General features: G+C 26.1%; 1 protein-coding gene across 1 annotated transcript; it reads left to right on the plus strand.

The window, feature by feature from the left end:
* Window positions 1-10,588: 10,588 nt before the first annotated feature.
* On the plus strand, window positions 10,589-12,985 carry LOC109803204 (protein SPEAR3). The gene is made up of 5 exons (XM_020364670.3): window positions 10,589-10,947; window positions 11,157-11,255; window positions 11,960-12,027; window positions 12,177-12,255; window positions 12,370-12,985. The coding sequence occupies exons 1-5, from the start codon at window positions 10,747-10,749 to the stop codon at window positions 12,484-12,486; spliced, it is 564 nt and encodes a 187-aa protein (XP_020220259.1). The 5' UTR covers window positions 10,589-10,746; the 3' UTR covers window positions 12,487-12,985.
* The last annotated feature ends 3,910 nt before the right edge of the window (window positions 12,986-16,895 follow it).

Below are 16,895 nucleotides of genomic sequence, written 5' to 3' on the forward strand. Positions count from 1 at the left end.
CATATCCAAAGGCAAGCCCAAGTGTTGAATTTTGCAGTGTTCTCTCCATTTCCAAAGTCGCGTTACAGTTGTTTATTCATATGGTTCGTAGAGATCGACTTGTAGTTTTATATTGTAAGAAAATCTTCCATCTAAGCAACACATGTATTCCGTGGGAATCAAAATATTTCTTAAGAAATGGAGATCTAGGTCATGAGGTAGCCGCAAGTTTTTAACTGGACATAGATTAATAACGCCATTTTAGAAAAGTTCACGCTCAGGCTACTTCTTTATTAGAAGCTATAAAACTATAAACGCTTGTGACAGCAAACTCATCAGTTTTAGGTTTATAAAATATTTGTTCAGACTAGGCATGCATAAGATGAAATATATATTTTATACAAAGAAAGATATACGTCAATTAAGCAACTTTCTTGTCGACAAGAAATAATGAAGCATATTTGATGTAAGAAAAACAATTGTAAAACATATGCTTTAGTTCAAAGTTCATACATCTAACTAAAAGCAACTGATACTGACTTCTAATCAGGCAATTATTTTAATTAATTTCATTTAAGCCATTATTATGTTAACATTTTTTTTCTCTTTCTTATTATTTTACCTTCGCACATATATGATATATCTCTTGTATAATCAACTCGAGTTTTCATAATTCTTTTCATTGCGAGATACAAGCTTGATAAATTTTCATTAGTAGTGTCATGATTTCATTTTGCGATATTTTTCTTAACTTTCATGTCAATTTAAATCTTTTTTTTATTTAGTCATTTAATAAAAATTTTTTTACTATTTTTCTTAATTCCTATAACTAATTAATTGTTAAATCCCTTCAATCAGTTTAATAATTAATGAGATATATTTTAAAAAATATAGCATTAAAATAACATTCTATAAACTAAATTCATTTTTTGAGATGGTTCATCAAAGGCTCAATTTTTAATTAAAGAACATAAATTTTGAACTATTTATTATCGTGATGTTTTTTTTTAAAGCCCTTCGTCCCTTTTATTATCTCATAGAGATACAATTAATAAAAAATTGTTAGATTAATGCAAAAGATCTTTAGTAAAATGAATAATATTGTAATTTTGTTGTTGAATATCCAAAATTAAGTTTGTGACATAAGGGACATGTATTGTGTAAGCAATTAATAAACCTAACCTGGTGAAGGTGTACTCAAGTCCCCTTGTGTTGTAAATTGTAATGTATGAGAAAGAAATGATTAAAAAAAGAGAAAGCAATAATATGATTTGGGATTGTGTGTAGATCTGGGAGGGGCTTTTGTTTGGCTTCTCTTAAGTTTAGCGTTTAGTGTGGGATCGTTTTGCCTTGCGAATCGCGTCGAATAATGTATCCCTAACCTCTGCATGTGTCCACAAATCACTACTAGATACCCTAACGTCCTTTTCCACTTTCTTCTCTCCTCCATACATCAATTTACATATTCATTTTTTTTAAAATAAAAATTCTGAGATTTACAAATATATAATGTCTAACCTTAATTCAATATTAAAAGTTACTACTCGTCACAAAACCAAAAAGGTTGTGTTTATTCATCTTTTGTTTAAATATATTTTTGTTGTCTTAAAATATGTCAAAATTCGGTTTTTTAGTTTCTCAAATTAAAATGTCTCATATATATTGGTTCTTAATTTTGAAATTTTGTTATACATATGTAATTCATTTTGCTAACTCCATTAAATTCAAATGACATTATGCAGACGTTAATAACGTGGTTTAGTAGTTAAATGTCATATTTTTAGAGGAGTTAAAATCTTACTTTTACATATTTAAAAGGACCCAAAAATATATTTTATCTTATTAATTTGTACATGATATTTAACAATATTATTATCTTAATATATTTAATATCTCATTTTACATAATAATTTTACAATGTGAAGTAGATATATATCACCAGATCTGGTAAGTATATGTTTACAATCACCATATCGGTTAAAAAAATATTAATTAGTACAATCAAATTAGTTATCATATTAACTTTTACCAAGGAGTTAAATTACAATAAACCTTATTGATATTACGAAAATTTTCACAGAAATTTTAAAAATATTGATGAACATTTTAATTACTATCGTTAAAGACTAAGGTATGTTAAAAAAAATCTCACTTTATATGTTTGATGAAAATCGGTCACTATAACAATATCATGTTAAATAAAAGATTAATGACATTTAACATATAATTTTCTAATTTTCTGTATCTTATTACTAACATATTTAGCTAGTCAACTTCTATTAATTATTGAACTTGCATAGAGAATGATTGTTTCACAATTAATGAAATATATATATATATATATATATATATATATATATATATAAATAAAAGAAGAGATCTATCTATTAATTTATATTTTATATCAAATTTATATTATCTAATCGTTAAATTTAAAATCCTTAATGCATAGATTAAAATAAATTAAATTTGTAAATTTTTAAAAATTTTGAAAACTTTATGATATTTCGTTTCATCAATTCAAATCATCGTATAAAATAATTTTATGATTGTTAATTTGAATTAATAAAATAAAGTGTTCTTATCATAAGTCATTGTAATCGTTATGGCCACTGCATTCGAGGTATTGAATATTTATTTATAAACCATCCTTAACCTTGACTCCTAAGCGGTATGGGACTTTTAGACATACCAGAACACAAAGTATTAAATATTTTTTAATTTTTCTAAAATTTATAAACTTTATCTATGTATTAATAATTTTAAATTTAACAATTAAATTATTAAAAATTTATGTAAAATATGAATTATTAAAATATACTTATTTTTAAAATAAACAAATCCTTCTTATTTATTTATCTATATCTCTATATATATATATATATCAAATATTGGCAGCCACTAACTTTTTTTCATCAACATATGACCAATGTCGATCAAAAAAATTACTATATATACTGAAATTATTATGGATACTACCTCATGTGAATCTCGCACTTTTGTTTTCTCTTCAACTCTAGCATTATAAACAAGAGAAAAACTGTTGAAAAATGTGTTTCCCTCTTTTCTTCCTTCACATTTCCCCAAACAATACAAAAGATAATATATATATATATATATATATATATATATATATATATATATATATATATATATATATATATATATTAATTAATTAATTAAAAGAAAGACAATACTATCGTTACATTTTTTCTATAAGGAGGGCCAACTACCCTATCACCACGGATATTTTTATATTTCTACATGTTTATCATTTAATTACAGTTTTTGACACACATGAAACTCTATCTCTCACTTTTATAAATACATGTGCTTAATATATACGGTATATTCTAATATAACTATTCTTAAAAAAATTTAGGCTTCACGTAAATTTGTATTTTTTATTTTATTTTTCTTAAACTAATAAATTTGTATCTAACTCAATTTTATAAAATGGGTACATGTATCAATGGACGTAGAGACTTTGTTTTTCAATTGTTTTAATACACGTTATATGAAATATCGAGGCAGTTCATTAATTATGTTCAATGTCATATCGAGGCAGCTCATTAATTATGATAGCTAAGTGGTTTCTTTTTCTTATAATATAATACAATATATAATTCTTCAATGCCTTGCAATATAAGCAACGAGGAGAAGGACAACCAAGGCCCGAGGCCGCCAAACTAATTGATACGATGAATTACTTTATACATGGGTACCATACTTTTTCTTCATCTTAATAAAAATCTTTTTCTTTGTAAATGTAACATTGATGTTATAATTTAATTATATATACATATATATTAATTATAATTAAATATTGTTGTTTGGTTTTTTAGAGTTCTAGAAATCAAGCGACTATAAATAATCAAGGTATCTTTGATATAATTGAGTTAGAATTAAGTTAATTTGACTTTAGGAAGATATATAAAATTTCTCTTAAAATATAAACCTCATAAATTCAAGTTTTAAGAAAAATTAGAGAGAAATTTTTTTAGAGTATAATTTTTTTGTACTTTTACTAATGAAAATATTTTTTTTACCCTTTCTCATAGCTAATCTAAAGTGACAAAGTCAAAGATTCAAGACCCAAAGTTGAGAATTTGAATTGGTGAGAGTTATATGACGATCCAAAGTTCTTCCTTTTCACCCTCATTCTCTTGTGCTTGGAGTTGAGGTAATGAAAGCTTTGTGACTTGATTGAGGGTTTTGATCAAATGCTTACTACTATTATTTAAATTCATCTTTTGCATGACTAAATTAGTGAAGGTTGTAATTCAAAGGTGTTGTTAGAAGTGCTTTTAAAATGATGTTCTTAAGTAACTTGAATGATTTTGATTTATGAGTTAGGTAGGTAGAAACTCTCTATCTGATTGAGGTTGAATGTGGATTTTGCCACGCCATGCACAGGAAACTTGGATGTTCTCTACCTCATCCATGCTTGGTGTAAGAGTCTAGTGTTGTAAGTTAATGTGTCATGATAGACTCATATCCAAACTATTCTACCTTGACAGTTGCTCTAGACTTCCTAATTTAAGTGGTGCGGAACCTAGGAAATCAAATTTAACTTTTTGAATAAGCACTCGGAAAGGTCTAAAGTTGTATATACTTGACCTAGTTGCTATAAGTCAAACACTATGGTTCGATAAAGTCTAGCCATTTAAATTGTTCACCTCAGTTGTATGAAATTTCCATGGTTGATATATACGTGTGACAATGCATTAGTTGCTTATTATTGTCTATGTTGATTATGTTGTTATGTTAAATCTGCAAATTTTTAAAAATTTTAAAATTATTTGATACTTTGTTTTATTAATTTAAATCAATGTATAAAATAATTTTATGATTATCCGTCAATTTAAATTAATGAAATGAAGTATCAATTATTTTTTAAAATTTTAAAAAATTTACAAACTTAATCTATGCATTAAGAACTTTAAATTTAACGGTTGGATGATTGAAACTTGATATAGATTATGAGTTATTAAACGAAATAAATCTAATAGACTTACTCTTAAAATAAATGAATCCCTCATACATATATATATATATATATATATATATATATATATATATATATATATATATATATATATATATATATATATATGACAACTCATAGTAAAGAAAAACTTAATTTAACGCTTTCTATAATACCCTTCGTTTTAATATTCTAAATTTCATTCATTTGAATATAAAATAAATTAGTATTTAAAATAAGTTACTCAAATTTTTTTTTTAGGAATAGATAATCCAATTAATTACACCGACCCTAATGTCTAAAAGATTAAAAAAAGTTAAGTGAGAAAAATTCGAAAAAGTAGTGGAAAGATAATTATTAGAGTTGATTTAATAACGAAGAATCAGAATAATATTGTTATTATTATTTTTATAATAATTCTTATGAATAAAAAAAGTTAGAAATAGACAATAAAAAAAGAAAATAAAAATAAAATCTTAAAAAAAATAAAAGTAAATACCAAATTATATAAAGTAATAAATTGGAGATATTTAATTGCTACGTATAAAGAAATTTGTACGTGTAAATTATAATAGGTTTGATTTTAAAGGTAGTTATTATAAAAAGTTAAAAATTAAACACACATGACAAGGATACATTTGGTATATGAAAAAAATTAAATTCTTGAAGGCGAGAGTATTAGTTTTTCATATTAAAAATATTATTTAAAATAAAATTATTAAAAAAATAATATTTATGAACTTTTTAACTTACATGTTTTCATGAAATTGTTTTTATGAGAAGGTAAAATTCTAAAAAAAAAATAGTTAAAGAAAAGTTTTACTATGGTAAAAATATTATATTTTATTATCTTATATAATGTGATAAATAATTAAAGTTTATAGGAAAGTTTTATTCAAATTAAACATAAAAATATTTGATAAGAAAGTACATGTCTAAATATTTTTAATAATATTTATGATCGATTAAACAAATTTTAACCATTTTATAAATACTAAAAGAAAACGCAATGATTAGTGATAATGTAAAATCTCAGTATATATTTTGTGTAAATTATAGTATATTCTTTTTAACTGAAATACTTTATACGTTACGGTCTGTTTTCTGCTTAAGGAAGTAATGACATATTGGTGGAGATTAGTGGGGTTTCTTGTAATTTGAATGGGTTCACATGTCTGGCTAACAAATTGGAGTATTCTCACTTTCCACCACACAAACAACTCATAAAATATATATGACCCACAAATCATGCGTGAAACAGCTCATTTAGATTTGGTCTCTCACCACTTAACTATAACCACATTTATTATTATCATTATTATTATTATTATTAGTATTATTATTATTATAGTTTGAATTATCACAATCTCTAGGCCAATCCCTTTTTATATATTAAGCAAAATCATATTTACTACTTCTAGATCTACGAAGAACATAAACTTGTGAATCGAAGCTCCATAAAAAAATACTATAGTATTTAGTTTTTTTTTCCTGTAAATTAAAAGGAATTATGTATAGTTTTTTAAAAAAGCTTGTAAGAGGGTATAACAAAACAGATTTGAAACTACAATAAAGAAATGAATATGTGATTCAACTTAAACACCATATTTGGTCTGTAAATTAATATTATGAGCTATTAGTGTTTTAAATTATGTGTCACTACATTTATTTAACTTTTTTCTTTGTTATAATTGGCTGCTTATGGAATTTACAGCTGTGACTTCTCAGTTTAGTGTATTGTCAGCCGAGACAAATTGACCGTAATTAAACTTGGAAACCACTTGCCAAGTGGAACCCACTTGAAGCTTTGTCTACTTCGATTCAATTAGTGTAATTAAAATAATCATATATAAAGTACCTCAAGAAATTATCATATAGCCAATAATCAGATAAAATTAATCAATTTTTTATATCCTTAAAAAGGGTGTGAAATGGGACTAGAGTATAAAGATAAAGGGCAAAATAAAAAATAAGATTAAAAGAAGAAAGAAAGTATAAGAAAATACGAGTTGTTAATTAAATTACTTTGAATCAAGAGTGATAGGTGCAGATAGATAGATTCGGAAGCTATCATTCACTGCTAGATTTTAATCTTTTAGCAACATTTTTTTGTTTACATTTATTAAAATGTTACTATATATTAAATAAATATTATTTTGTAACACTTTTTTGAAAAATGTCATTATAGATAGAGTAACATTTTTTATTTCAATATTATTCTTTCTAATTGTTTTTAAAATCAAAGTCCCATATCGAGTAAAAAAAATTTACATAAGTTATTTTGCAACATTTTTTTGAAAAATGTTACTATAATTGCTTCTAAAATCAAAGTCCCACATCGAGTCAAAAAAAATATATTTCTCTTATATCTAATTGTAACTCATAATTAAAGTCTCATATCGAATAAATTAATGACTTATAAAGAGTATATATACTCATATAGTTATATTTAAGATAAATAAAATTTGATATTCTATATATAATTAGTGATGACTAACTAAAAATGTATTTCCATAAAAACTTAAAGAACTCTTAGAAGTTTAGGAAACATAAAAAATATAATAATTGATAGTAATATTTAAATTAAAATTAATTTTTATTTTATAAGATTAACAAAATATTGGTAACATCATTAAAATGTTACAAAAAATTATTAAAATGTTACAAAAATACTACTTTAGTAACATTTAAAAAATGTTACCTAATTATGCAAAAATGTTATTAAAAGTCTTTAGCAACATGGACTATATACAACATTTGATAATATGTTGCTAAAACAAATTAGCATAAGTAACATTTTTCAAATGTTGCTAAATACCATTTGTGTTGTAGTGATTCTTTTTTAAATAAAATAAAATCTCAAAAACAATTTTGATTGGTGATAATTAAAATCCTATACTTAACCATCATTACAATAAATGTTACATACAGTTACTTATAAAAAATGTCATTATAAATATAATATATGTAGGTATAACATTATTTGACATATTTTGTGTGTCACTATAGCTTATACTTACACTCTTTAATAATACACCAACATATATTGTATTTATTGTATAGATAAAAATAATTTTTAGTGATAATTTTTGTATCACTATAAAGTACATGTTACTATATAACAATTTTCTAGTAGTAATGAATTAGATTAATGAAGATTACATTATTTTATATATTACTAATTATTTAAGAATAAATGTAAGATGCAAGTGTACGTAAAGGAACATATCAAGTGAGAAATTCTAGGCATTGTAAAATAAATAAGAACATTTAACATTTAGATTAAAATTAAGTATTTAGATTATATATTTAGTTATAAATCCAACATGATATTTTAAAAATCTTACATCTTTAATTACAAATATTCTCATTTATTATAATAACTAATATTTCTCGCTTAGAGTTTGATAAACATTTTCAGTTAATTTCTATGACCTTTTCTGTTTGTTGAGAAAAGTTTAGTAAATCATATTATATTAGTAGTATTTGATAATTTTTTCTTCTTCTATATCTTATAGCATTTTATGAGACTTCAAGTAACAACTTAGTTCTCAAGTCTTTTATTCTATCATTTTAGGTTTACGAGTTACTTCAACAAATAATTTTATTAAACATTTATAACACAGTACACAATTGAATAACTATTTTTATATATTAAATTTTATTAATGCAATGACTAGATAATTTGATATTAACTTACCAATCACACTCAAAGTCACCCCGTTTAGTATACGACAAAAAAAAATGTTGTGTTGTATATAATCTTATATAACACAACATTATAGTTAGAGCATGTCTCGAAAATATTTCAGTTGTTTTGAAAGAAAGAAAAACTGTTTGCAAAAAAAAAAAAAAGAAGAAGAAGAAGTTGGATGTTTGAAACATCTAAAAAAAAATGTTTTTTTAATCTGAAAATTTAAAATTTTTTAAATTATTTTTGAGTTTTTTTCTTCGATAATTGAGTTATTACATAAAAATTATTTTTTTAGTTTTAAAACAAAATTAAATATTTTAAAATCATTTTTCAATAAATTTACCTAAATATAAATTTATTCCAATTGTAATTAATTACAGCAATAATCACTATTGAAATAATATAATTTTCACAACTTTTTCAAACATATTTTATGTATAACAAAAAATCATATTATTTTTTTTAAGATTATATCACTGTGTACACTAGTACATAATGTGTATTCTACGTCAATTATTTTAGGGTTTTTAGCAAAAAACTCCAACATTAAAGCGGGAGACGTAAATTTACGTCAGGCGTGATGATCGACATAAATTTACGTCGGAGATTCCCAAGAACCGACGTAAAATTGTGATGACACACATCTGGAACGGCCCGTTCTACAACCAGAACGACCCGTTTCTCTTGCAGTCGTTTGTGTATTTATTGTCTATTTGGAACGACCCATTCTAAACCAGAACGGCCCGTTCCAGATGGACAATTTACACACAAAGATTGCAAGAGGAACGAGCCGTTCTGGTTGCAGAACAGGTCGTTCCAGATGCAATAAAGCATGCCCAGTTTGACCTGCACAACGGTTCTAGATGCAATAAACCCAAACAAGAAAGAAGAAAGGCACATAGAGCTTGCATTAATTCAGAAACAAGAAAGAAAAAAGGCACATAGATTTTCAGGAAAAACCCTAAAGGTGAGATCCAAGCGGGTGGTTGGGGGTGAAGTCTGCGAGCGATACAGCCACCACATTTTCAAGTGAGTGAGTCCATCGCCACCGCCACTCCACCACTCCTTTGGTGCTTTCATTTTCGAGTGAGTGACTCCGCGAGCGAGATGAAGTGTTTGTGTGCAGAAGTGGTACTCTAAATAGACTTTCGTGCTTCTTTTATTACGTCGGACTTGGTAGGGTCTGACGTAAAATGTAAAATCTATGTTGGACACAACATTCATCCGACGTAAATTTTACATTTTATATCGGACTTTACCAGGTCTGACGTAAAAAAGTTCACGAAAATTATAAAAATACTACCGCGTCTTTTTTACGTCGTATTTTAGTGTGTCCGACGTTAAAGAAGTAACGTAATATACTAATTTTTCACTAGTGATAGTTATATATTCTTATAGGTAATATTTAGTGACATTTACAAACATTAATAACTTCTCTCCTTTATATATGTCTATATCCTATACATTAATTCTTATAGTTAATATTCTTGGTAATAAAGAAGATATAGTCATCTAGTCTCGAATTTTTAGACATTTTTTCCTTTTAACTCTTATAATCACTTTATAATTCTATTTGAACTTTCAATACCAGTTACATGGATTGTTAAACAAAGATCATACGCAACTGCATATACAATCAATAATTGAAAAGTATGGACAGATCTACATATCGAAGATTAACTTCTCTCGGTTGTCATTCTCCCACAGTACGTGTTGCTAAATATGAATATATATTTATATCTACAGCGTGCGAGTGCAGCCTCTACCTTATGGCGCGTGGCAACACATTATTTAACATATTGAATGGGAGACAATCGCTTCCAGAAATAGTCTCCAAGTCTATATAGAAGAATTAATAATTAAATGATGTAATGATTATTAATATACTAATGAAATTAGAGTTGTCAGAAAAAGAAGAATATCTTGAGCCAAGAGGATAGGAGAAGATTTAGGCGTATATAATCTCATCCAGCGATGCAATACTCATACTTCCTCCAGTTTAAAAGCACCATTTCAGATCTCTCTTTTCCCATCATCAACCACAAACTTATCTTCATTCCAACCCTCCCTCTCTGATCTCTCTCTCATGGGTAGCACTTACTTTGGAGAACCAATCTTTGGAAATGAAAAAGCAACTTCTTCTTCGTCAAGAAAAGGGAAGAAGAACAACAACTCAGACAAGCCAAAGCAACCACAGAGAGGACTTGGAGTTGCTCAATTGGAGAAAATCAGATTACATGGTCAAATGACCTACCACCCTTCTCTGCACCCATCTAATTTCAACAACGTAAAACCTCTCTATTCTCTTTTTTCATTCATTTTACTAATATATATTTTGTTAGAGATTTCATGTTATGCATAATTAAAATAAAATTACTTTATATTATTAGTTTTGTAAGATTGAATTACACGAAAATCTTATATTCTTACTATATATAAGATCGAATTCTTTTTCTTGAATTTGTTAAATTCAATGGTGTTTTGCTCCTCATTCAGGAAGATCCAAGAGTGCAAATAGCTTATTCATCAGTGCCATCATCTTCTTCTACATCATCATATGCAGCAGCTTCCTATGGCTTCCAACCCAACATCATGGTAGGTGTAATTTTGGCTCTTCTTAAATACCAATTGATTTTATACTTTCACTTAAATGATATATATAATTTTACTAATTAACTTTCATTCTTTATGATGAGTGCATGACATGCTCCGCACATATTTTTCACCCCTTACTAGTAAATAACTATTACTGAAAACTGAAAAGTCAATCTATGAAAGTGCGTAGTATATAACTGCACCGCACGCGAAGCAATAATCAAGATATGTGGTTATTTTTCTGTACCTTGTAGATTTTTCATGTGATACATATAATATATAACCCATGTGATAGATAAACTTGGCAAAATAATATTTTAATTCTGAACTACTCCTCTCTATATATGGTTCAGTTTGAATCGAAGTACATTGTACTACTTTATCAAGGGCAATACAACTTACCAGTACTAACCCTAGCAGATGAGGGATAAATCTTTGAGTTCTGGTAGCTAAATAAAGACTAAAATCATTATATAATGTGTTTGAAATGATCTTCGATATTATTCGTCTTCTTAATTCTTCACATCTATTTGTTGCAACTTATTGCAAGATAGCACAACAGTTTCTTTTTTCATTTTTCTTTTATTTTTTCAAATCTTTTTTCAAAAGATGCATGTTCAAGGATCAATATACTAATACATGGAATTAAAGAGAGTCAGATAGTAGAGTCCTGCAATTTTGACAATAATTGTTTGCTAGTGCAGATGAGCCTATCCGAATATCAAAAAACAAACATCAAATATGGAGATTCTCAGCAAACTAATATAGCAAGGTACTTTATTTTTCCAGACATCGATCCTTGCCATTGATGAAAGCAAAAGAAGCGTGTCTATAGAATAAAAAGATGAATATTTTTTCATTCTCATGTTTATTGTTATCATGAATTATCGCTGATATGTGAAATGCTTTTTCTTAAACAAGATGGGAAACTGCCAAAGTCATCTTGGAGAGCCAGTATTCTTCTCCATCCAACATAACTCGACCTTTTCTAAACCTAAATGTAAGGAATTTTTTAAAAATTTCATGAAGCTCGTTTGATATTCCATGCAGAAAATATGTATTTGGACCCAAATGATCTTATTATGTTTTTCATTTCCCCTCCATGCATGATTAGGACTCGCAAGACATAGATACCAAGAAGCATAGGAATGGTTCTGTGAGCTCAAGCAGTCAGAACTCCGAATCAAGTGACACTCAAGAACTAGATTTAGAGCTCAGATTATCTCTTTGATCTGCCATTAATAAATGCAATCATATATTCTCATATGATTAATTGTAACGCTTTTTGTTTACAATTTAGAATTGCAATAGAACAAAAGAGTGAACGAGCCAATATAATTGTTTGTTTTAAAGTTTCAACTGGAGATTATAACCTTGTGTAATAGAAGATAGATCGACTCTTTGCATATATGAATCAATGCAAAAACTTTGTCCCTTTACATAAATTTTCAGAAACGAGAAGTTATTATATCTACAATCATTACTTTTTAGTTATTCCTTTTCCATTAGTTGAGCAAAGCTATTTCAATTCATTCATGAACTCAGCATATATTTGTTAATGTATTTAATATACGACAATGAATTGTACATGTGTACTAAGAACAGAAAATAATGGATGCTAATTTCATGACAGAAACGACCTGACATAAGATAAAATGTATTGACACATCTGCTTTTATGATTTGTTTGATTTCAAAGGAAAATGAGATAGAGAATGAAGCATATTTTTTCTGCAAAAGATAAAAATATCCTTAATTATATCAAACTTTTTTTTAAGGATATTTGTGTTCTTTTATATGCATATTTTTAATTTCTTTTCTTTTCTTTCCACACAATCAAACAAGAGAAAAGAATTCTTTTTTCTACCAAACAACCTAAAATATCATGTCACCTTTTATTTATTTTCTTCCTTCCACTTTCTTTTTTTCCAAACCAAACATTTCATCGAAGTATAGCTAGATTCTTTTTTGATAATTCACCGTACAGATACTTTAACTTTGCTAATACCTTCCGCTACCATTGCCAATGACATAAGATAGATGATGATTTTTCCCCAATGGATTTTCTTATAGGTCAAGAAAAAAGTTGTATTAAGAATACAAGAGATATTCCAATATAATTCATATAATATGGCTGGATTTTATGCACAAATTTTGGAGCGAGTTTCCCCTGATTTCAATTATTTCATCTATCCGCAACGAGAAGTGAGTGTAAGTTACAGAGAAAAACCGGGGTGTCCAGCTTCGTTCCAAATATTGAACTCGTACAAATTAAGGTTATTAGTCAATATATTTATATTAATTGATCAATCCTCGACGACTCGAGCAACTTGATCTGGCTATAACTATATACTTCCGGTATTGAATAGACAAATTCTGAATCAGATTAGGCAGTGAAAACAGAAGAATGAAGGGAGAAAAATCTTTATATACCACTTTGAAACTGATGAATCGTGATTCAATGTTGAAGGTTTCTGACAAATATGGAAATTTGGTCGGTTACTTTTAATAGAAAGGAACTGTCAGGTATTTTTGTTAACGTGGTTTGCAAACTGTTTATGATAAACTTTAATTAGTGCAGTTTTAGGTATGGAAAAGATAGCTACTATTATTATATTAGGTAAAAATGAAGACATGATAATATATGTGTCTTAATGGTTACAAGATCTAGCTATCAGTACCACAATAAGAGCTGGATTATACAACAGTTCTTAATGCCTGTTTATGGTGATCGATCACTGATGATAGAGATAAGAATCAATGCTACCATAAAGTTTTGCTATACTTTTGCAAATTTCCGTACTCTCTATATTTATGTACGATGGAAATGTCAATGAAATGCAACTTCCAGAGGTAAATGATGGAAAAACAGCTGTATTAGTGTGAACCAGTGAAAAGAACTAATAATCCGGACAAAATAGTAATTAATAGAAATCACTCCTACTGGATGACGCTATTATATAGACAAAACAAACACAATCATAATGGCTTGGTATCTTCTTATATATTCATCACAAATGTTGACTCCGTAATTTCATTCCATATAAAAACTCTTGCCCTCGGGGCATGGTTTCATTTCAATCCAAACTTTGGTTTGGTGGACGTACATTTTATTTTAAGAAAGATTCTCAACTGTTTAGGGACTATATATATATATATATATATATATATATATATATATATATATATATATATATATATATATATATATATATATATATTTTTTTTTTTTTTTTAATACTTTGTTTGAATTAATCAAAATAAGGGGAAAATATATTTTTTTACTGTTTAAATTAACTTAACATATATATTTTTAAACAGCATTATTCTTTTTATATAATTTTATTTATTTAGTTTTTTTACTCACTGATATATTCATTTTTTTTATGAATTTATGTGAAATCTTTTAGTTAGAAAAACAACAAATAAAGAAAAAAAAACCATTAAAACCTTAGAAAAAATGATTAAAAAAATATATATTTTAGTTTTCAATCTAAATCCTTGTAAATATTAATTTTTAATTACTACTTTTTACAAAGAAATAGCAAAAGTGGGAAATTTTGGTCCCAATTTGAAGAATTTATTATATGGTTTGACAAAACTTATCGTTAACGTTAGATCATTGCATAATTTTCTTTGAAAGTATCACATACAATTGATCCTTACATCCAAATAGGGGATTAATATTAATATTATATGGTATTTTGTTTGCGTCTTTTATTTGTCAATATAGATTACCTAAACATATGTCTCATTAATTATGTTTGACATCTAGGTTTCCGGTGTTTCTAGTTTTTTGTTCAGTTTCAATCGTTATTGTAGCTAATGTCATAGTTCAAATTAATGAAAGATACTTTAAATATCGAAAAACACTCCATCAATGATAATTAGTATATTATATAAATAAATTTAATATCATATTTTAATTTAAAATTTAAAAAAATTGAATTCATTAGTCTTTTTCATTTATATTATCTAATTATAATTGATATAAAAATCTTTTTACACCAAAACTTCAACATAGATTATATGAAATTAAGTATGACGGTTATGTTGAATCAACCTATTCCTTCCTGTCATAATTAATTATGGGGAGAATAAAATTGAGAAGCGGATTGATATCTAACTGAATGTGCTTGATTTAAAATTGTTGATTTTGTTTTTGGGAAAGATTCAGTAATTAAAATCATTTATAACAATTGACACTTTGAAAAATTCTAATTATGCAAAACCATTGCTCGAAATTGCCAGGTACAACAATACTACATTTTTTTTAATATTTTTTAAAATTAAAATTAAAGTAAATCAAAATAAAATTATAATTTTAGCCTTAATATGGGAAGGAAAAATTAAGTCTTCGGAACAAATTAGACACTTCTACTTTTATTTATATAAAAATAAAAATTACATTAATTTTTTTTTTCCAGATTTATTGTCTCTTTTGGCTTCTTTCTCTCATCCTTTTCTCTTCTTCCCCTTCTCAATTCCTTTCTTTTCTTCTCTCTCCTTTCTCTTTTGTCTTCCTCTCTCACCTCTACTTCATTTTTCTCCTATTTTCTTTTCAATGAGTATTAACACAAAAATTATTAATATTTATATTTTAAATTATTAAACATTTAAAATATTTTTAAATTATTAAATATGTAAAATATTTTGCTTCTAAATTAAGTATTTGAAGTTTAATAAAACGTAATTAATTTATCCAGGTAAAAAATAATAATAATTAAGAAAATTTAAATAAAAGGAATACGAATTATGAAATTTTAACATTCCTCGTCAAGATATAAAATAAGAATATTTTTTTTTAGTTATTTACTAAATTAGTATGCGAAATATCCTCGAATAAAAAAAACGTAGAACATTAAGAATGCCTAATTAAGAAAGTAATGAAAGTAAAAGTTTTATTTTATATGTTATTGCACACAACATTTTGTATAAATATAAATTTGTGAGAATGTTTTTGAAATAAGTCATATACAAGTACTTTAAATTTAACAATTAATATTTTGTTGTGCAAACAAAAAGTCTGCTACAAATTCAACATGTTCCTTCCCTAGTGGTTGTTTATCTTCCATCAGAAGTGGGGTATATTCATTTGGCGAAGAAAAAAATTAGCTATTAAAAATCATATTATTTTTTTTATCCTAACTTTATCTATTTTTTTTATTTTTTTTTTATCTTTTTCATTGATTCTTATAACTTTAATTAATTTTTTTAAAAAAAATACATACTTATGATATAAATTCATTAAAAATTTTAACTACAAAATATTTGATTGTATTTTTTTTATAAAAAAATCTTATATTTTTTTCTTGATTACGTAATAGTTGTTATAAAATATTACTCTACAATAAGTTGCTCTCTTATATGTCTAACGGTGGAAAAAAAATTAATATTTGTTTAACACATTATTTAATTTATACATATTAATAGAAATAGAAATTCTATAAATATATCATCCCTTATTCTAGAAAGCAATAGTTGTCCATGAAACTGAATGGTTAGACATTTATCACATTTAAGTTGGATAGTTTTGTCTGAAGTAAAACTAAAAAAAAAAAAAAAACAATTGTTTTTTTTAGCGTAGATACGTCCTCCTGTAAACATGGGTGAAATCATTTGCCTCTGCTTTATTATGGCA

This window comes from Cajanus cajan, chromosome 2 (genome assembly GCF_000230855.2).
Source record: "Cajanus cajan strain Asha chromosome 2, NIPB_CcT2T_4, whole genome shotgun sequence".
NCBI lineage: Eukaryota > Viridiplantae > Streptophyta > Magnoliopsida > Fabales > Fabaceae > Cajanus > Cajanus cajan.